General features: G+C 37.3%; 1 protein-coding gene across 1 annotated transcript in view; it reads left to right on the top strand.

Moving 5' to 3' along the window:
• LOC139954369 (sentrin-specific protease 8-like) overlaps positions 1 to 11,172 on the top strand; it is a 66,930-nt gene extending 55,758 nt beyond the window's left edge. The window contains exon 6 of the mRNA XM_071954132.1: positions 8,262 to 11,172. Within this exon, the coding sequence (XP_071810233.1) occupies positions 8,262 to 8,431 (170 nt within the window). The 3' untranslated portion in view covers positions 8,432 to 11,172. The remainder of the gene's footprint in view (positions 1 to 8,261) is intronic.
• Positions 11,173 to 23,868: the final 12,696 nt, after the last annotated feature.

The following is a 23,868-nucleotide window of genomic DNA, read 5'->3' as shown; positions in this document are numbered from 1 at the left end:
AAAATCCTTGCAATGCTTGCCACTGTAAATATCATTCATGTTGCTTTGGCCACGAGGGCATTGTCACTAAATTTAAAACTTGTTGAAAACATCACTTTGAGATGTTTCTTCGTCTTCTATACAAACACACAGTGCTATGGTGCATATTTCCGCTATAAACAAAAATCATCTAGTGTATAGCACATAACATTTTATGCTGTAATAAAAAAAATTCAAGAATGTTGGATTTGCATATTACATAATACAACCTTTCATCAACACCTGATTCGTACACGCATTTAATTACAATGTCCATATTTTATTCGCAATTTGCAATCAGCGCGCGAAGATATATGTTTTTTCTTCCTTCGTCTTAAAAAAAAAAAAAAAAAACGTTTTGTGAATTCCTGTACATCAGTGTTGCCAGGCACATCGCTGAGAGAGGAAGTTAATCACAAAATGTATACGTCGGAGTGATCCAAGCGCTCCTACGCTTTCGGCGAAATTACAATCAAACGTTCTCTGCATCATTTGGAGAGCTATTCCGGATACCAACATAATCATGAGTATGATTTGAAACTTTGCATGGTAAAAATACGATATGGAAAGTTTTGAAACCAACGGCTCTTTTCAGAACCACCACAACTCATTAGAGATAGTCATTACATGGTGTACCGCAAACATTTCCATATTATATTACAATGAACAAGACCCATCGGGTGCATCAACAATCTTTCTGTAGTATAGAATCGCCAACTTAAAAACAAAATTTTTTTTTTTTTTTAAAGGATTGCCTTTTAATTCGATTTAGAATAAACTAAATTCCCCATTGAAAAGCATTACTACATTGGAAATTTTTGACAGAAAACAAAATTGCCATCGGGTGGTGTTCTTGTATTATTTGACTTTGACTTTTTTTGCATGCATGTGTGACTGCTGGAATTCCGGTCTTTCACAACCCGTTGATTCAGATCATTCAACCAGACACCCCGGGGAGCATTTTTTTCTTTCTTCTGACAGTAAATTTAAACATGCCCTCTCGTTCGACAGATCTCATCGTGATGTGAATCGTCATGTCATTTGTACATTTATTTGTTCAGTGTTGCTATAGTCATGTTATTTGTTCATGTATTAGTTTATTGTTGCTATAGTCATGTTATCTGTTAATTTTTAGGGTAGTATTGGTGTGCTTTTTATGTCATTATTTTGTACAAATATTATTTTAGTGTTTAGGTACGGTTATGTAATGTGTAATTTTAGTGTTTGTGCGGTTATGTCATGTGTACATACTATTAGTTTAATTCATTCGAGGGATTATTCTTCCATCCAGTGCGTGGACATTATTCGGTCCGGATTTTCGGCGATAAAAAAAAATTTAAAAAATAAATAAAAAATAATACCTTTTCAAATGAAATTTTCACACGTTACACATATATAATTAGATGATCAAAACAATCGAACGGTTCAAACAACAAAGTAATTCCTTGCTTTTCAAGATTGGTTCCTTTAATAATCTCAAGACAATCGAATTTATGGATATCATATGTATATCAATCTTCAATTGAAAAAGAAAAATAGTATGAAAAAAAACTATTTCCTTTAGTCATAAATAAATGGTCTACTTATCTTACTCTTTGAACTCACCGACTGACATGAATCGAGGTTCCCGATTGTCAAAATAGTGAAATTGCCAATTTTGACCTTGGTGCTTACTGGTTAATTCCCAGTTGGAGATGCGATTGTTTGTTGAGAGCAGCCAATCTCAAAGGAAAGAGGACTGGATATACTCGAGTCTGCTCCAATTATGGAACATGGAAGTTTTACTTATATCAGCGCTAATACACGCATTTAGGTACCGCGGTAATCCTTCCATTTTCCAAAAGCACTTCTATTCAACTAATTTGTTAGACCTTGACATGTTTTCTGCAATTGTGGATGTAAACTTACGATGGAGTCGTGAATGATGGTGGCTTGGCGCTGATATGATTTTAAATGGACGGTAAACGGTTGCAACTATTCGACGACGGGGAAAAATTAACCCATTTATTTAAAATAAAAGTACACGTTTGGTAATTACTCAAAACAAATATTAACTTAAAAACTGTCTTGGTAACGAGCATGGAGAGCTGTTGATAGTATAAAACATTCTGGGAAACGACTCCCTCTGAAGTAACGTAGTTTTTGATAAATAGGTAATGTTTCACTAAAATAATGAAAGACTTCTAGCCAGAAGTCTTGTATGCCTATCTGAAAGCACACAAACTTATCCAACAAGGGTGTTTTTCCTTTCATCATTTGTACTGGGAAATATTTCGGTACGAAATAATTTGATACTAGATCCCTCAAACATTAATTACGAATTGAAAAGGCACACCATCATAATGTAATAAAAAAGAAATACTATTCGAAATAAGTGTTTATGAGCGGTTGTTGTGATGTATTGTTCGATTACGAATTGAGAAGGCACACTATCATAATGTAATTGAAAAAAATACTAACGAAATAAGTGTTTGTGAGCGGTTGTTGTGATGCACTGTTTAGTTTCGAATTAATATTGGGATTAGACAGAATAATAGTAATAACCAGTTTTTATATAGCGTTATTCGGAGGGTGTCTCAAAGCGCTCCCAACATTACTCCTGGTAACTGGGCCTTAATTCATTCCTTAAACCATCTCAGCTCCCTGGTGGGGAGTATGCAGCCTGTGCAACATTAATGGCGCTACTCGGTATTGCACTCTCCTAAAGCCAGTGATACCTTTTAAGATATACCCTGTACAAAGCTGTGAATAATAATGCTATTATCTGAGGAATTATGTTGTTCCTGGAAGATAAGCTATTTTTGTCGCTCATTTGCTTTTCTCTCGCTGTAATGTCTTGCGTATATTTTTGTTTTGTCTGCCCTGCACTGTACCGTGGCGATCTTTGTTGACCCATGATAAATGATCTGGGCTTCAGTGTGTTTTCTTTATTCTCTGCCTATTGATATTTTGTATATATTGATTTGCTCAATAAAGATTTGATTTACAACAACCCTACAGACTACATTGACAAAGTTCGTGGATTCGAATCCCATCCCAGCACTATGCTTGTGGGAATTGTGTTCACAGAACTCTGGAAAGTACTGAGTTGTACAGTGCTTACACGTACCGGTTTCTAGATAACACCAACTAATACTCTTTATCCCCGATACAAATTTACATATATTTACTGTGCAGTTTCCCTGTCTAAAGTTATAGAAATACCCCTTTAAAGGGTGCTTAACGTACGTCTGACACCAATAAAACGTATCGGTGAAATTTGTCTGAACTGCTATTTTCAGTGCAAACTATCCTTAAAGGTCATTCTTGTATAGACGGATATGATATTCTTCCTATATTTTTGTCTGATTACCCTGAAGAAAAATCTGAAAAGTTGAGATTCAAAAGCCTGAAAAGTCAATTACATGTACACAAGGTATGTCAGCCTTTATACTCAATAAAATGAATCTACATTTGTCCAAGGGTCAAATATCATGCCTGTATGATTGAGGCATAAACAAAGAAAATTAAGTAAAATGTGACTAACCTGTGTCGTGATCACCCAGTCATCTTCTTTAAAGTCACTTCTTGGTATTAGCACAGCATAGATGTTCCTTGACTTTGCGGGCTGTATCCTCGTGCCGAACCATGCATACTGATTCCTGATATTGACTCGATACCCAAGGAGTATTTGAGAGAGAACACAACAGCGACCAGTCTCCCGTAGTCTACCATAGAAACAGACTCACCAACGTGTAGTAGCTGGAAGACAGTGGTTACTTAAGAAGAGAGGAGGGAAAAAAATGCGTATCCTTGGCAACAGCATGGAACGCACCATCATCCACCTAATGAGAATGTTTTTTCCATTTTGTTCGACTGTGCGCGCTGATGTTCAAGAATATTGTTTGCTATTTTAAAACCATTGAAAGCGAGTATTCGTGTGTTAGTTGCTATTCCGTATGACCTTTGGTATCTTTAAGTTATTGGAATAAGTCTGCATTGTAATGAATATTGCTGGTTGGGCGGGTGGGTAGAGAGAACATGTGCTTTAGGTGTATAGTTCTGATAGTTGCATGTAATACACGGTATACTTCGGTATACTTCAAGCAAGATAAACAGGCCTCACATCGCCAAAGGCTGTGGTCTACGCACATCTGGTGTGCTTTTCCGATGAGTTCAGTACAACAGTGATGCGCCACCTACTCTATCTCTCCCCTCTCTATATGAATGCCTTGCGGATTAAAAATATCTCGTGTACTACACACAATAATAATATACGCTGTTTGTATATTAGTAATATTTTTCAATTTCTGAGCGGGTGGTGTTATCCTCGGGGTCAACTTATGAAGATATGCCTCAGAGTCATATTTCCTTCTTGTTTTTTTTTCTCTCTCTCTCTCTCTTCTGCCTTCATTTAATTAACAATCCATATATGTCTTCTGATTACACCGTATCCTTTCCTACAGGCATTTCGGATTTATTTCAATTAAACTTGCGCACGCAGTCTTGTCTTCAAACCATGCACGCAGTGGTTTTAAGACGTGACTATGTAACGTTTTCTGTGTTGTAGTACTAGATGAATCAGTGCTCGAGATATGAATTTTCTAAAAGAAGTACCCCCCCCCCCGCAACCAATTGCTCTAAATCTTGATTTTGTAAAAACTTACCTCATGTACGTGTATCTGGAACTACTGAAAGCTTCGTCTACGCCAGTTTGTACCTATATGGCAGGGTGTTTTTTTCTGTTCATCAAAGTTTTCACTATAGTGCTTTTTGTTTTGTTTTGCTTTTTTTTCTAAATTGATTCAAATAAAAGAAATCCTGAGACACAAAATCGGGTAGTTTGTTTGAGGATGGCAATTCTATACTACAGAAGAAAAAAAATCTGTATTTTTGTCCATGTACATTCGGTACATGTTTCTAGGCTCGCTCAAATAGCCAAGACAAGCAGCAGGCATTATGACAGGGCACGCGTCGCACACCATAACGTGTGTTTGGAAGGGAGTGCTACACTTTGCAAAGTACAAACACCCGAGTTTCAGTATTTTCATAACAGACACGATTTTTTTCTCTCAGCATTTACGAGTTTGCTTTGTTTAGAGTAAACACCGAGCTTGTGCTGGTATCTGTTAATAATTACGCATGGGGGAAATCCACACAGCGATCGCCGAGGGTATCATATTTCTGATGCAGATCACGTAAATTCAATCTAGCGTATTCGAATAACTATGTCTGATTTTCAAACCAAAAGCAAGTTGCCGAAAGTGTTTATAAAAAGTAAAACCTAATATTAAGACCCTGCTGTTTGATATTATTATATATTTCTGTTAGGCTATACTTGTTGTCAAAACATTGAAATTGAAATCGGTGGCCCAAAGGCGAAAGTCTCTTCAACGTACAGAGTTAAAAGATAAAAAGGGAATACAAATATTACAAAGGTACAATTTCCAAAAATAAAATCACAAACACAATAGCCAACCGAAAAACAAAATTCAACTTGAGATAAGAAAATAGAGAGAAAAGCAAGGAGCAATCAATATGGTCGTGTATGTTAGGGAGAATTGACGAGAAAGTGTAGATTCGTATAACGAGTCTACATGCATGAGTAACGTATCGACAGTTGAGTCTACATCCCTAACGAATCTACAGTTAAGTGTAGATTCTTTAAAAATATAATATACACTTTTATCAATAAAAGTAGTTTAAACACTCCTAGTATAGATGTGTATCATTTGCATTTATACATATCCCGGCTGTGAGTTGCATATTGAAAGTGATCTTAGTTTGATACTAAATGTCACTTTCAATTGTTTTAGACGAGCCTTTTAATTTAGGCGAGGCTTACGGCAGCACCATGTGTGAGTCTCCTTTGAGTATAGTGTTGGTTTTGAAAAGAAGAGAACTTGTGGTTGATAACTCATCGTTTTAATCAGTATGCTCTGGTTGTCTTCTGGAGAATCTGTTAGATCCTTAACCTCTTAACGCAGACAGTTCGCGATAAGTTTATTGGCAGTCAAGTTGCACGTTCACACTACAGCGTGTGTATCCTGATGGTGTCGTCATCTGAACTGGGTCAACAGAATTACCATCGATTTTGTCAATAGTTGTTGATATTGTTAATAAAAAACAATGTCATCGTGAATCCAACTGAAAGGCATTCGTTCAAACAGCTGAGAAATTAATCACTGCTGCTGTTGTGTTGGGGAAATTATTCATTTATGAAAACATGGCGTGATTGTGCCATGGGTTTGCTCAAACCTTATGCGCGTTTGCTAAGTCAACACGTATTTGGTTTTTTACCATCTTTCGCAATCAAACACTTGAATCGAAATATGTTGTATTTGGAATTAAACTAAATATCATACGTAAGGTATGTTGTATCCCCCTCCCTTTTAGGGGGAGAGTTGGTCATAGCCATCACTTTGTCTCTCCTCTAGACCTAAGAATTAATCACAATATTGGTGGTTACTTGTCACGATAGCAAGAAACATAGACTGAATATGTGTTAGTAATACGTGTTGTCAGGTATTTTTGATAATTTCGATTTGGTATAAACCGAATATTGTAAGCGTAGATGGTGCTGGTTTTGTTGCACGTGGCGGTATTTAAGTCAAGCCTCATCAATGTTAGCAAGCTTGTATACGAAATTAAGTCTCCAACTATAAAAATCATGTTCATATATTACTTCCCTATTTATATCACCATATCGATAAACCACATCCACCAACAACTCCTCCAAAGAACTTGAAAATTATCTGGGGGTTACATTGGCTTGTACACTTTTAAAGTTTGCTTTGCTGAGAGAACAAATTTAATGAAATGAAAACAATCTCACTTCCCAGGATTTTTGTTAGTGGTTTGATCAACCATTCGGAACAATGTTTACTGCGCGAGTTGTCTTTAGTAGAACAGCCTCCCAGAACTAGTAATGTATAGTTAGATAAAGTCACCCACCTTGATATGGGGTTTCTGAGTGCACCATTCATTCAAATGATATTGAATGGTCAGGGCTTATATAGATCTGGAAAAACTTTTTAAAAATCCGCATACGTTTACTTTCACACTGTGACAAAATTTACTCGAAAGCACGATCCGTTTTCTGGGTCAGTGACAAAGCCTGATCCCAAATGGCCGGATTGGTGGGGCTGATGTCCCTCACTATATCCGCACGGATCGTTGTGAAATGAACACGTCCTAGTTTAGATGGTTAGACAGGTTCAATACAGACACTGCGTGACATGTTGCCTCTCACGAGAGGTTAGCCAGGAACTTATCAGCCCGTATATTAGAGTGATTTCTGGGGTAGTAGTTTGCAATCCTTATTTTGTATGCTGTTCAACGGGACTGTATTCATTTTCAGTATGGGAATATCAGAACAGGGGTCGATTTCACAAAGAGTTAGGACTAGTCCTAACTTAGGACTAGCCCTAAGATATATCAAAATCGTACAGCTAGTCCTAAGTTAGGACGAGTAACTCGTCCTAACTCGAGATAAGACTAGTCCTAACTCTTTGTGAAATCCACCCGGGGTGCTGTGTGGAGGACCAATGGACAGATATTCCGCCAGTATCATATAGATCACACTATAAAAACTCCCGGGTTAGCATTGACCCATATCCGGGTCAGAGTGTATCTGGTTCCGGGTCCAAGTGGGGGGGGGGGGGCTGACTCACTTCTGTGTTGACTCGGAGTTCGTGTCAAAATAACGAAGACATGGTTCAAAATCTAACTTGTTAAACAGACACTGGGTCAGCCTGACCCAGAAACGGACCAGGCCTATATGATCTGGAATCCTGTTCTGACCCGAGAGTTTTTAGAGTGCAGAGTCTGTACTAAGGGCCACTATTATTTCCCGTTTTCACTCATAACCCAAATCATCCCTTCTAACCTTCACCAAAACCCCATGCATAAAACCCTTCCCTTCCCCACGCACTCAACTGTTAATTATCATCCCTAACGGAATCAACAATTCCTACCTGATGAAACAGTCCCTCATTAGCATTCATGACCCGCCCCAGCACCATCATCCACTCCAACACTCTCTTTCTCTCCTCAAACCACTAACACTCTTGTTGCGAAACCGACCCTCAACTCCCATCCTCGCTGTACCCGGCAATCCCTTCAAATCCCCCCGGGGACCCCATGCGCACACCTCCCCATCCTCCCGGAAACAGGTAAGGTGCCAAAGCCCCCTTTACCCCACCAATTCCCTCAGCAAATAAAAACTTCATTTCATTTCCACTTTCCTCCTCTTCCATCGACAGATTATGACTGCGGGTTGTACGTGATATGCCTAGCGGAGCAGCTCTGCCGCCACATCATGGGAGAACGCGTCGAGTCCCTCCACGCGAAAATTACCAAGACAGTCGTCGGTAACAAACGCAAGGAATTGAAATCGCTGATTCTTGCCCTTGCCAGTGGTTCTCCGAGTTAGCATTATGGGATTCTAAGGAGTCTATTAGAACCTTTGCACTCTCGCGCACTGCACCTAAGCTTGTATATACGCCTGCAACCGTGGACCTCCTAGTCCATCTTTTGTTTATATTGTTTGGCAACAGCTCCCATTGGTTTTGTACACGTTTTCCAGTTGTGCAACTTTCCCGAACTGTTGACTCTAATGTCCTCTTTTGTTATTAGGTCCACGGTTTGAATGTATACCTGCCCACAAAGCCTACACCATTTTGGGAGTCAATTTGGGAGTCAAAATAAACACTAAGTAATGACCCCAAAAAAGGCGGGGAGACGTGCATTGTTCGGAGGGGCGTACCGCGTTGTGCAAGGAACCTACAACTAATTACGTCACTACGCTCCTATTGATCCCTATGCGAATATCACCAGCCGAAAATGAGTCTGACAGAGAAAACTCTACTTTAGGATTTCCGTTATAGATTAATTATCAGCATTTCTTCAATATAATGACCTACCTCAAGGGAAACCAACCGAGAAGAGACTGGAAATGAAGTCCCTTGAGAATGAACAGCGTGTGACACAATAGCAAAATAATTATCTACCTTTTTGATGGCCTGAATTGCTGCTATGATCACATGGTGATTTATACAATGATGTAAACACAACAAGGTGACTCGACTATATTCACACTTTTCTCTGAAAGCAAACAATGGGCCGTTTAAATTCTGGCTTTATTGTATGGAGTCAAAAGCTAATATCGTCACTACGCTCCTGTTTATCCCAATGCGAATACCATTAATCGAAAGTGGGGCTGACATAAAAAAAAACTTGTCCTAATGTCTCCCTCGTTGTGGATGCATTGAAGACTTTGGGGAATCTAGGTGGCAGGAGATTTACCAGGTCAGAAGGACGTGAATAAGTCTGCTGCCACCTAGCGTTCAAAAGTCTCCCATCATCAGCATTTTTTGTAATGACAAACCATGGGGGAAACCAATTCAGAACGGACAGGAAATGCAGTCCCTTCAGTCTTTATGAAGAGTAGAAGCCCTTCAGTATGTATACAGAGAGCAGTCCTCCGGGGATGTTGTTTTAAAGAAATAAAAACGTTGTTTACGATAGATGGACCGCTGCAGTATTGAACCACATGCAAAGGGATTGTATAATGTTATCACACTTACAATAACACCTGCACCCTAAGTACCATACAGAGTGACTGCGTAAACTGTTAACATCACCATACTAATCTATCACGGGCACTTGCACGTAACTCTTTAATTTATTAGTCAGTGGTTTTATACATCATATAAGTCGTACTACAGGCAATGGACACTATTGGTAATTACTCAAAATAATTGTAACAGATATCTTGGTAACGAGCAATGGGGAGCTGTACAAATCATTGTGAGAAACGGCTCCCTCTGAAGTAAAACGTAGATTTTGAGAAAGAGGTAATTTCTCACTCAAAATATTAAAATACTTCAGACCTGAAGCCTTTTTTTTGTAGGCATCTGAAAACACACAAATTGTGCAAAATTGTTTGCTCCTTTCGTTTTGTTTTTTTTTTTTGCAACTTCGATGACCAAATAGAGTTCTAACGTCCAAAGGTTGTTACTGTATGCATGTCTTTGGGATAGACATACTGGTCTTTGACAATTACCAATCGTGTCCAGTGCTTTTAAATATAATTCCGTCCGTTTAGGGGGACTGTGTTAATAGGACTTATGGATTAGCTATAACAATTAATTTGCCTTATAGTTGTTGTAATTAATTGCAAAGAACATGCAGTATTAAATACTTATAAGAAAAGCTATAATCTCAGCGCTGAGAAATTGATTTGAAAAAAGACCGGAAGTTTTTTAAGCCAGTGTTTGTTCCTGAATTTATTGAACCACTGTTGTCTACAATCTAGAAAAAATACGAAAAGATTTTAAAGTTGTTAGGTTGATTTTTGTTTTTCACAACAACTTTAATATTGTCATAACAATATCTCAGTACTACACTACCGGTAATCTAGTTTTAACTGAGTAAGCCTTGCAACGTTGCATGAAATGTCTAATATAATATATCCAATTAAAGTTTTATTACTTATGTATAAAGTAGTATAATTACAAGGTAACTTAAAATTTACTTATTGAAAGCAACTCCAGTCCCAAAAACAGTCTTTAAAGTTTGCTGGTGCTAAAAAATTGAATAAAATTCCTTCTTCTGTTCGAAACTCTTTTTCTATTTACAGTTTTAAATGTTTATATAAGATACTGTACTGAATGTAGTTTAACTACCTATTCATTTTTTTTTTTTTTTTTTTTTGTCTGTTGCTGTTGATGTTTTTTTATTATTTATTAAACAGGTAATGTTTATCATGTATTTAGAAGAAAAAAAAATAAGTAAATAAATAATAACAACAGTAACTCATGTGACATAAAGTTTTGTTTAATATAACACGGTTTAAAATCGTCGAAAAAAAATGTGTTTTTTTTTCGGATTTAGTTTATTTCATGTTCATTGTGTTATGACGCAACGCATTCAGAAAAATCGCAATGGTGCGCAATTTGCCTGTGTATTAAAACAGAATAGCTCGTCACACAAACAAACAAATCAGTATTAAAGTGTTTTACTTAAGTTATATTTGCTATAGATGTTGCAGTATGAAGTAGTGTATACAGGGGAGATTAAATACTGAACAACTGTTAATATTGATCGATTTGTGATTTGTGATTTTATTTTTTATTTATTTTTTATAAAAATAAAATAAAATGTATGATTGATATTCAGACCACTAAGCAAACAAAAACAAAATGCATTATAATAATTATTATTTTTAATTCAATTTGACTTGCTGTTATATTCACTCACGCCAGATGTAACACAAGCAAACAATACAGTTACTCGCTGGTATGTTCACACAGTTCAACGCGCAGCACAAACTTTAATAAAGATGTATATAGCTCACATCGAAAAGGAATGTAATCCTTGGTTAAAAATTAATTTCATTATTTGTACTATCTCTAGGCAAAATATACTCTTTTTTGTTAACCGTTTGATTGTTTTTCTGATGCATGTATGTGTACAATAAGACTTACTTGTTATCACAATTTTAAGGTTTTGCCGAAAACCGGAGTTGTTATGTCGATAAAGATTAACAATCCCAAAGAATACACAATCTGAGAAGAGTTATCGCGGTTACGTTTTCAGATTCAAATAAATTGGGCGTAAAAACTGATGTTTTTTTTTCTTCTTCTTCACATAACCACGTGAAATGTTTCCTAAATACTTCACTTTACCAACAGCTGCTGTACTTCTGATCAAGGGTTTTCATTGCAATTAATTTTAGGACTGATTGCCAAACTTGTACCTTACTTTAAGGTTCCGGGTACTTTGTGTACGACACAAAATACAATCGCCCATTACGTTACTTTAAAGACAGTGGACACTATTGGCAACTGTTTAAGACCAGTCTTCTCACTTGATGTATCTCAACATATGCATAAAATAACAAACGTGTGAAAATTTGAGCTCAATTGGTAGTCGGAGTTGCGAGATAACTATGCAGGAAACAAAACACCCTCGTCACACGAAGTTGTGTGCTTTCAGATGCTTGATTTCGAGACCTCAAGTTCTAAACTTGAGGTCTCGAAATCAAATTCGTGGAAAATTGCCTCTGTCTTGAAAACTATGTTACTTCAGAGGAAGCCGTTTCTCACAATGTTTTATGCCACCAACCTCTCCCCATTACTTGTTACCAAATGAGGTTTTATGCTAATAATTATTTTGAGTAATTACCAATAGTGTCCACTGCCTTTAAACTAACACGGTTTAAAGGCAGTGTACGCGTTCTCACTTAGTGTATCCCAACATATTAAGCATAAAATAACAAGCCTGTGAAAATTTGGGCTCAATTGGTCGTCGAAGTTGCGGGAAAAAGATGAAAGAAAAAACACCCATGTTGGACGAATTTGTGTGCTTTCAGATAGGAATAAAAGACTTCTAGCTATATATAGGAGTCTTTTAATATTTTAGTGAGAAATTACCTCTTTCTCAAAAACTACGTTACTTCAGAGGGAGTCGTTTCCCACAATGTGTGATACTATCAACAGCTCTCATATGCTTTCAAGTTAATATTTGTTTTGAGTAATTACCCAACGTGTACCTTCCCTTTAAAGATAATGATGGTAGTATGTGCTGTAGTATTTAACAATTTTGTAAAGCAATTTCACGAAAGTTAATTTCGCATGTACAACGGATTTACGCGCCGACTCTTCTGACAACTAATGAAGCTGAAATTGGTAAAGATAAATTACATTACATACGTCTGCATTCACAGTGAATAATGGATTCAAGTCATGACCTGACAAAACTTGATCTACAAAAGGTATCAAAACCCTTTAAGAGAATCACATCTGAATCTGATATTGTTATAATTGCAACAAGTTCTCGCTGCTTGGCGCGCATCGATATCGCCCCCTCAAGGCCAACACTTGTCCTGCCTTGATGTAGGGCAGCCAATATCATCACTGCAGACATGGTGTGCAACAATGAAGTTTCAAGTCTATTGGAGAACTCCACTGTGTCTTATATTTCCCTAGTCGTGTCCTCTTTGGGGGAAACGGAGTGATACTCCAACCTGACAAATTCCGAACGGGACAGGAAGAGGCGTCAGACGGTGTGATCTAGCGGAGTGGTCGAGAGGCGATCAGCGGACATGATGGGGACGGTGATGGATAGTCAATCAAAATGTAACTGCTTAATTATACAGGAACTTACACAGGGCAATTCATTTGAGCAAAGCGAATAACTTCACTGCAGAAAAAAAGTTTAGAACTGCAGCACTTGTCTGTACAGCATAAGTATTGTATTCATATTTTTCACATGTACAACCTAAAACATGTTTAGATTCTAGTGTGTGTTTGGATGCTCCAAACACTTTGACCAAGTGTCAACATGCTCCGCTTGTTTAACATTGAAACGTACTAAAAAAGTTAAATTTAATATCAACACTTCCTAGTCCTTTTCCTAAATCAAGTCGATGAGCTGAGGAAAGGCACAGCTTTGATGGGACACCATTTTGCTCATTACAAACACAGATATGCATTGATCTCGTGTTGTTTTGTCGGGTATAATTGGTCAATTTTGTAAATTCCCAGATGGGTTTAGAGTGAGATTTGTGTCGCCTTTGCAAAAGTCCTTCCCCTTCAAATCTGCCCGTCAGATACTGCTGTAAACAGATACGGAAGCCAAAAACTCTGGCATGGATGAAATATATATTTCATGAATCTCATGAATCTACTGAATCTACTGAATATGAATCTACTGAATAGTAGCTTTAGCCCAATCACTTGTGCAATATTTAAAGTCGTTTCAATTTATCTACAAGTTTAGGTTTTACTTATTTACTTACTTATTTATTTATTTCCCTTTATTGTTTATCCTTACCTCATCTGTTATTTTTACTTATTTATTTATTTTTAATTTAATTTATTTTTTATTCTTAATATATAATATATATTTATCATTTTCTATTGGTTTTTAGTTTTCTGCTTTTATTATTGCTTTGTGTACTATATTATGTTAAATCTATATTAATTTTATTGTGTACCCCAGATGTGGGGCAACAGATCTACGGATCATAGTATGTATTTGCTTTTGTTGTCCCTTGCCCATCTTGGGGTATAATGTTGTCAATGTATTTTGTTTTGTACTGTTATGGCGAATAAAATAATAATAATAATAATAATAATAATAATAATAATAATAATAATAATAATAATAATAATAATAATAATAATAATAATAATAATAATAATAATAATAATAATAATAATAATAATAATAATAATAATAATAATAATAATAATAATATTGACATGTTGAGTGGAAATGAGGAAGTGCTATGCTGACGTCACGACCAGGAAGGTTCAGCTAACTTGTGACATTTTTCTAGTGAAATCGAAATTAAAAACTACTGGCAAGAAGGTTGGAGTGGTCGTGTTATTGTAAAGGTGTGTTGGTTTAAAGAAACCAAGTAGAGCAACAGTGGCGTAATACTCGTAAAGACCAGTATTTTCACTTTGTTTATCCCAGCATATGCATAAAATAACAAAATTGTGGAAATTTTTCCTCAATTGGTCATCGGCGTTGCAATAGAAAAATGGAGTAAAAAATACCATTGTTGCATAAATTTGTGGCTTTAAGATGCCTAATATTAATAAACGGCGTCAGGTCTGAAATATATGTTAGTATTTGAGTGAGAAATTACGTATTTCTTAAAAACTACAATACTTCAGAGGGGGCAATTTCTCACAATGTTTACTATCAACAGCTCTACAGTGCTCGTAATAGTAAGTTTTTATGCCAGCAATTACTTTGAGTAATTACCATTATCGCCCGGTGCTTTTAAACAACTCTAGAAACCCTATAGACGTCACGACGTGTAGAGGTGTTTTGTTGATTTATACAAAAACAACAAGTTGAAGTTGAAAACCCCTCGATGACAAATGTATGTCAGGACAGTGTGGGTGATGACAAGCACAACACAAGCCGCGTCACTGCCTGGCTAACGTCATATCGTCTCTAACTCGCCCGTGGGGACGAGTTAACCGTTTTAATTTGGTATTTATCCGAATCATGAGTACACCTGGGCCCAATTTCATTGGGCCGCTTAAGTGGAAAATATTGCTTAGAAATTTTCTGCTAAGCAAAAAATAAGCAGGGTACCAGTAACAAATTGTACATGTGACATGGTAAGAATAATGTTGCTGTGCTATGTTGTATTTAACGATGATGTGTGCCGCATTCTTTCAGTGACTGTTCGTCCTCTTTCAAACTTAACCGTGTGTCAATTTAACTGTTGCAATTTAACTGTATTAATAATGGGATATTATTATATATTCATTATTTGTAAATAATTTCGAAAGGATTAAGCAGAGAACTTTTTATTCATTTTGTGAGAGTGAATTTCTCTGTTCCTCTGCTTTCTGTTTTCAATTGATTTTACACAAATGCTTAAAAAGCAGATTTCAGAATTAATCTGCTCAATGGCATTTTCATTATGATAACTGCAAAATCAGAGGCCTCAATCCATTTCTCTAGGCCAGCGTGTTATTAAAGCCGGACAAACTGCCGCCCAAGTAGACGGCGTACATCTGGACGTCTCATGGGTGACGTCAATATTATCACATTTTACACATTTACAAAGAGAAATTGTATTAATAATAATATAATTGATCGTCGTTTTGTCTCGTGGAGGATTTACTGAGCTTAGATTGGCCTTTATTACTTCTGAATATGACCGTGTTGACCTCATACGAACTGATACTATTTATACACCGCATATTTCATAGATTAGGGTAATTTTTTTATTTATATACGGTAAGGTTTTTATTTCATTAAATTTCATAGTCATGTGGCTAACAGGTGGTATTGAACTTTTACTAAGTGACGTGATCCGTGGAAGATTTAATGGCAATAAACTAGCTCCTCAAATGAAACCGGAAAGTGTAATCATTTAAACCTTTTTTTCATTTTCTAAATCGTCATCCATTGACGTACTTCAGTAGGGCGCCCTCAGTTAAAGGAAAAATAGGGGTAGACTGGGCCCCTGTCTTTATCTGCAGAGATAAAGAATTTGACTGCGTATCTCTACGTGAAATGACCGAGGTCAAAGGTCTCGAGGCAGGTCTCTGGCGTTTATTCACGAGCCTCGAAGTGTGACGTCAGATGTTCAGGCTAAAATGGGGGTTGCTCATTGTCCCATCCTGTGTGCCCCGCGTGGTTTTTAGGGAGAAGGCAGAGCGTCAGCCTGTTTTTTGTTGTTATTGGGGGTTTTCTAGCCCATAATATTATACATATTATTTTAGAGCCCAATGAAAGGGTGACAGTGTAAGAACTGTCCCCAACTGTGACTTGGCCGCTAACTTTCTTTGGATAAAGCATACACGCCCTAAAAAAAAATATTTTTTTATTTGTCTTGAGGTGATTTGTCGTGAGGCAATTTGTAAAGATTGATGCTCGGACGTTTTGGAATTTGCGCTGCTATACGGGTGTTTTTAGTTATTAATCGAGAAATTCAAGAGGCAATGTAAATCCTTTACTGTTAAAAGCTGTGATTCTTAAATTTAATTTCTTTCTTGTTTAGTACTTTGTAATAATTTTGCAATGCGAGTTTGTTTAGTGGCGTACGATTACCCTTCTGTCACCAATTTTATCTAAACGATGGCGGCGTGAATACATGACAACGTAGTGACCATAAAAGCACACGGTTTGGGTTTTTCAACGTGACTTGTTATTCATGTACACACAATAAAGTGGCGAATACAAACTCGATACGTGCACCGAGTTTGACACGGTAACGATATGTGTAAACCTCAGTAACAACTGACCTTGTGGAAGTGATCCAGGGGGGAAAAGTAACAAGATACCCGTCCGATTTGTACTCCCATCAAACTCCTTTTAAAGGATGGAGCTTCGAACGTGACCATCCCGCCGTTTGAACACGAGATCCTTCGGGGCTTGCAGTGCTGCAACCTTTAGGGACAAATATGATCAGATTAAGGGTATAGGAACTAGATATTCACCGGTAAAAGCTGTATATTGCCCTGAAATATGAGCGAGGTAGTTAAACAAAATAGCGGAAGGAGGTATCAGCATCAAAGTTTGGGATGTTGTTTAGTGGAGGAAGGGTATCATAGAGTGTATGGCATTGTGCTGCGTACATGAGTCTTATACCCGATCAATATTGGCCGCAGGCCTGTAACTCAACACAACCCAATAGTAATGGCAATAAAAGTAGTACCACATCCCTGTGCCCAAACGTTGTACCGATCAGTACCCAAACGTTTCCCTATCTCAGTACCTAAACGTAGCCCAACATCCATACCGTAGCACTAACCCTGCTACACATCCCTGTACCCGAACGTAGCCCCAGCTCATCACCTAAACGTCGCCCCACATCAGTGTGTAGCACCTGCCATGTGCTTAAACGTAGCTCACATACATGTATCCATGGAGGAAGAAAACACCTGAACGTAGCCCACAAGCATGTACCTATACTTAGCACCATCCATTTACCTTAACTAAGCACCAGTCCTACACTACGGAAACCTATAGCTGCACATCCATACTAAACGTATTACCAGCGGAAACCTAGCTGCACATCCCTACTAAATGTATTACCAGCCATTACCGTAGCCCCACATCCCCATCATAAATGTAGCCCAACATGTATACCTTACCGAATCCCAAACCGTGTTTCGTTACTATTAGTATTCCTGACTGCGTTAGGGTGCAGTATTGGAATACGGTCTAAGAATACGGTCATAAAAGGTTCAGGGCTAAATGTCAGCATGGAGGTGATGTCAGTGATCGGATGATAATAATTACTATCAAAATTAGTATCATCCTTTTATACAGTTTACATTTGTATTTATTTATTTGTTTGTTTAATTTATTCATTTTGGAGCACGATGTACCCAATCATAGCGGATACCAAGCTTGATTTTTAGTCCTTGACCCAGAAAAAAAATCATCTTCAGACAGCAAGTAAACATTGCAGAGGATAGCTGTTACACATATGCATCTTCCATGCTGTCTGTATGTATCACTGGATCGAACGGCATACCCCCACAATAGTCGAAACATCCACGGTATGCGCAGCTTATTTATTACAAATAATTTACAAACTATTACACACCAACACCAAACACACAAACATTAACCAACGGTAGTATATATTTTAGTTCGTTTTCATAAGATGTATACACACTTTTGCAGGAATTGTTTTGTCAGATTGAAACTTATAAATCTTATATTCCTGTCATAAACAGTAGTAGTTGACTTTGATTTAATTGTCAGTATTTCCAACAAAGGTCACGACGATTATTTGTTTAGTCTTCACTCAACCTCTATTTGTTTTTCAGTTGTTCACACACGGACATGGCATTTCATCCTCAGTAATAGAAACCGTGTTATTTGTCGTTCCTACATAAAAAACAAACAAATAATAGATAGTCAAACAAATATGGAGGAATTTGTTTTTAATTTTTTACATCTCTTTTGTCATTCTTACCAACAGTGAATCATAAATAGTTGACTAACATAGAGGAATTTTTGCAATTGTTTACATCCCATTGATATCATCCCGCCATGCTTGTCCTTCGAAATATGATGACGATCATAGAAAGATAGAAGATAACAGCGATATACTGGAGCGTGCTTAAATTGTAGAAGCCGTTGGCGTTGATCATTGAAAGCTCAGATACTGAGTTCTGAATCGGCATTGTAAAAGACTGAAATAAAAAACATTATAATAATCCACTGGCGGGGTAGACATTGTATAGGGTATGATTAAATTTACTTTTATGGTTAAATACATCGACCTGGTAAATTTATTCACATTTATTCACTCATATACATTGCATTTTACCAAGAATTTTGAAACGTGTTATATCTTTCCTACCTTTCCGACCTTATGCTATAAATCTGAGGTCCCAAAATCTCAAAATCAAATTCGACGAAAATCACATCTTTCTCGTAAACTACGTCACATCAGAGGGAGCCGTTTCTTACAGTGTTTTATACTACCAAGTAAGGTTTTGTGCTAATATTTATTTTTAGTAGTTACCAACAGTGTCCATTGCCTTTAAAGCTAATGTGTATGACAAATTCCACTCTGAAGTAAAAAAGTAAAACAAAATGACAAACGTCTCAACTTACTGAGCTATGTATGATCGGACATGTTATAAACTACGGCCTGACACCTGAAATAGAAGGTTAGTTACTGGATATCATTCCCTACACCCCTCAAGCAAGGCACTTAACCCAGTCACATTACATTCTACACCTCGCTGAGTGCTGGGGCTGGAGAGATGGGTGGCTAACTCTGAAATAACATTCCCCAAAGGTTGAGGAGGGGGTGGCAAACAGCCCCCGTGATCAAATCAATTGGTTTGATTTAAGTCGGTTCATTTATGTCACAGTTGTGTATTTTAATATCGAAAAGTATGTTTGTCTTAGCTGTATGGCAATTTAGATGGTCATTTTTTTTTTTTTTTTTTTTTGCTATCCCTTTCTGTTATTTTTGTTGAGAGTGTCGGTGCGTGTATATATTGTTTTAGGGATGTATTTTTATTTTACTTATTTATTTATTTATTTATTTATTTTCTATATAAATAAGACACGATCTGGGTCTTGTGATTTTTTTGTATATATATTTTTTTTTTTCAGTGTGGGGGGGGGGGGTCGTGCATGTCGTTGACATCTTGTTATGATGTTTTCTTTTTGTTTTTTTTTTGTTTTTTTGAGCTTTCATTATTTTGTGAACAAGGCTATTTCAAAAACTTCCGTCGCAGCCTTCCGTGCGGGATTTTACTAATAAACCTAAACTAAAATATGCAATATGTTATCAATTAGCTCACCCCTTGCTTAATGAAAACTCAACACAATAACATTCATTTCATCGGACGTGAGATGAAAAAAATAAAAACGTTTTCTGAGGATGACTTTTTTTGTGAGGTCAATTAAGTCTAATTACCGTCATAACTCAGCTGAGGAAGGAAACCTTGAAGAGCCATCTTCCATTGTTATGATTTATATTTGTATAATGGCGGTCTTCTTCAGATCTCACTTCAGGTAAATGACTAACTTCGTCGCTGCTTTGTTCGTCAATCAGCGGTGAGAGTGCTTTAATAATTACTTTCCTGACATCTTTTTAAGGAAAAGTATACATTGATTATTAAAATGTATATAAAAGTATACCGATATATACAATAATCAATCAACTATAGTCTTTGAAAATTAAAGAAATCACCAATTTTCATATGGCCACTTTCCCATATTTTCAAGAGGCCGTTAAAGGCCAAGTATACATTTGGTTTTTCGAACCATTTTATTGTTTCAATCCTAACTATATTCTATCCTATAAATATAAACTATACTGTGAAACAAAAGGTGGTTACGTTTTTGAGATATCTACCAAAACCGGAGCGAGTTTACACGATCGAAGCTTAATCCATAATTGGAATTTAAACACAATCTTACACACGATACTGTCTTAGATTCAAGTTTGGCATATAGAAACTTATATTATTTCATTACCACGTTGCTTTTTTCACAGAACTCGGGAAAGTGCTGTACAGTTTACAGCGTAAACACACATCGGTTTATATGGATAAAACAAAACCGAATATTCTTTATCCCCGATGCAATTTTAACATCTCTAAGATCATTATTACTTTAAAGCCATTGGACCCTCTCGGTAAACATTATTGTCCAAGGCCGACACTTTGTGTATCACAACTTCTATATCAAATAACAAACCTGTGAAAATTTGGGCTTAATCGGTCATCGGAGTCGGGAGAAAAGAACAGGAAAACCTACCCTTGTATCCCGTGATATTGTTTTACTGTTTTCTCAAAAAGTAAAGCATTTCATGGAATAATATTTCAAGAGAAGTATTTCACCACTACCTTCTGTAAACCCTGTAAGTTATTTGTAAATCTGTGAACTTTTTGTTTTGTTCTGTACCGAAAGGGTCCAATGGCTTTAAGGTGAGATAATTCTCAAAATGTTTGTTTTACTTTAGAAAGCTGCTGTACGTTCTTATAAATGGTGTTAATATTGTCATTCATTGATGCTAAGCTTGTACTTTGTATACAAAAAAAAAACTTTTAAGGCGCTACATTATTCAGTCTACTAATTGATACACTTATAAACCCGTCTTAAAAAGTGTGTCTTTGTTCAAGCATCTTGAACATTTTATTGATGGATACCATGCGCTATGTGAGACTCCAATATTAAACTTGTGATCGGAATTTTACTGAGCATCATCGAAACATTGTAATTTTGAATAGTAGTTTTACTTTGTCAACCTAAATTCTGAATTTGTTGTCCTTCCTTGTCTTCTCACGCTACATTTTAAACGAAGAAAAACTACAAACCTTTGCCGGATGCCGTAAAGCAACGATGATGATGATATTGCCAATATTTCTCACTCTGCCCAAGTTGGTCACGCTGATGCCGTGTATGCCATGAGCTACGTGCAGAACGCCAGACTCTCTAACCCGATTACGGATTCCCAATTAAGGATTCCCAATTAGTGATATAAGCTCATTGCTTTTATTAAATCATACCACTTCCGTAATTGGTTTATCTTGTCAGACGAACGAATTATTTTTGAATTTGGATTGAACCAAAAAAAAAAAAAAATGAACGGAGCGAGATGTTAATCGAAGATCTCCGGAAACGTGCCGGTGTCGCATGCAATCATGTCCTCTATGCAATAGTATCCGGAGGACATTATTGCATATGCAATAATGTCCGCTGGACGGTTTTGCATATGCAATCGTGTCCGCCCGGACGCTTCTGCATAATGTAATTGTGTCCGCCCGGACACATTTGTATATGCAGTTGTGTCCGCCCCGTGCAAAACCGTCTTTGCAGTAAATTAAACGTCCTTGGTCGACGGAACACGTTCGCCATTTTTGACAAGCTAAGTGACATGGGAATGACATGGGAAATGTTTGGCCGTTGGGTATTCGCTGCAATCATTAAATATTCATGCTGCATATAATTTTTCCACTGGACGGTTTTTGCATAGCCCCGGACACGATTGCATACATGTGCAAAAGTGTTCGGAACGGACAGTATTGCATGGCAGACGCAATTGCATCTGACACCGGCGCTTTACCAACTGAGCTATCTAGCCTCTTTTAATGGCGGTCTCCCTATTATTCAATATAATTTGGTCTGGGGCCTGGGTGCCAGGAAGCCATGCAACCATCATTGAATGTTCTGTAGCCAGGGATTAACACCCAAGTTTACGATTACAGTTTGGGAAGCTATAAAGTCAGGGGAGCAATAAGGTGATGTGACATTATATATCGAAGTAAGATAAAAGTATTGACATTGATAAAAGTATTGATAATGCGCATCGGTAGCAGGGAAGCAGTAATTTGTTTGGACATTTGAAATTCAGGTGAGACGCGTCTTATCCGCATAAAATTGCAGTTATTGCAAGAGTTAAAGTCTTAAATTTATAGTGTGTTCAATTGTTACACTTCTGTGTCTTCAAGTTTATACTCCTTTTGCCCGCATTATTTTGCCCGTTGATTGGTTCGAGGCACATCTTCTGCGCTGCAAGGAATAGGGGTCATTTGCATTTTAATACTAGTTGTTGGTTTGGAGCTATAAAAGACAATTTCACAGAATGGTTGGATCACCTCATCACACAGTTTGCCATAGTGGCTCTTGATTTGGCTAAATCAATGTTGGATTGCAATAAAGGTTTTCCAATAGATGCGTTTGCTCTGCTGTGAGGTTTTCCTCATGGTTGCATTCCGGTGCATTGTGTTGGTTTTCAGCACGTAAAGGCTCTGGACACCATTGAATGTAACTCAAATAATGTTAGGATAAAATATTTCTTGGAAATCTAGCAATAGAGAGCTGTTGGGAGTATAAAACATTGTTAGAAACGGCTCCGTCTGAAGTAACGTAGTTTTTGAGGAGCCTGACTGTTGGGCATTTGAAAGCACATAAATTTGTGCAACAAGGGTGTTTTTTCTTCCATTATTCTCTTGCAAAATGACCAACTGAGTCAGAATTTTCACAGATTGTTATTGTATTCATATTAGGGATACACCAAGTAAGAATACTTGTCTTGTCTTTGACAAATACCAAAGGTGTTCAGTGCCTTTAACAGTGTAATTAATACTCAAAGCAGCCAGGAAGTCTGCTATCCTTTTCGTTAAAAACAAACACTTGTCATCAAAATATGAGACGGACCATCGCATAAGAAAACAGGGTCATCTCGCTTCCCTTTCTTTTGAGTCCCTGTCATTATCCTGCATAAATCTGACGAGTTGAATGACTTTTAAGGTAAAAGATCCATCTCCACAACCTCAAGCTGGACTGCCTTATCAAGTCAATACCATGTCAACACCTCAACAGTTTATGTCTTTCTTTATTTTACCTACTAGAGTCCTCTGTAAATAAGGCTACTTCACATGAAGGGCTTATACACACACATCAAGTACGATCACTGACCGCTTGGTCATTTCCTCCCGGTTGTCAAGGCAACGCATCGTCTGGCGTCGATGATGCACTGGAATGTACTTCTCACTGCCGCTATCATTTTACACTGGGGTTAAGCTTCTTCTTGTATGTCAAGGATGGAGAATGCTGTTTTTTGTATCCCTCCGCTCCCCTCGGGGCGCATCCCTGGACTGTGTGGTCCCCGAGAACACACCGCAAGGGCAAATTACAGCGATGAAGGACGGTATTAACTAAGTAATCTCCAAAAGTGCACACGGGGGTGCAGATACACATTCCGCTGTGGTCCCTCCGGTCATAAAGACACATTAACTCGATCAGGCTTAAGGGAATGCTTTTTTTCCCTCTTCCTTTTTTTTAAAAAAAAAGCAGCAACCAATCTCACTGAACGTTCCAGTCTTGAAGGCTACCTATAGTCATGCA

The sequence above is a fragment of the Asterias amurensis genome, chromosome 2 (genome assembly GCF_032118995.1).
Source record: "Asterias amurensis chromosome 2, ASM3211899v1".
NCBI classification, from domain to species: domain Eukaryota; kingdom Metazoa; phylum Echinodermata; class Asteroidea; order Forcipulatida; family Asteriidae; genus Asterias; species Asterias amurensis.
This window is presented reverse-complemented; position numbering and strand designations above follow the sequence as displayed.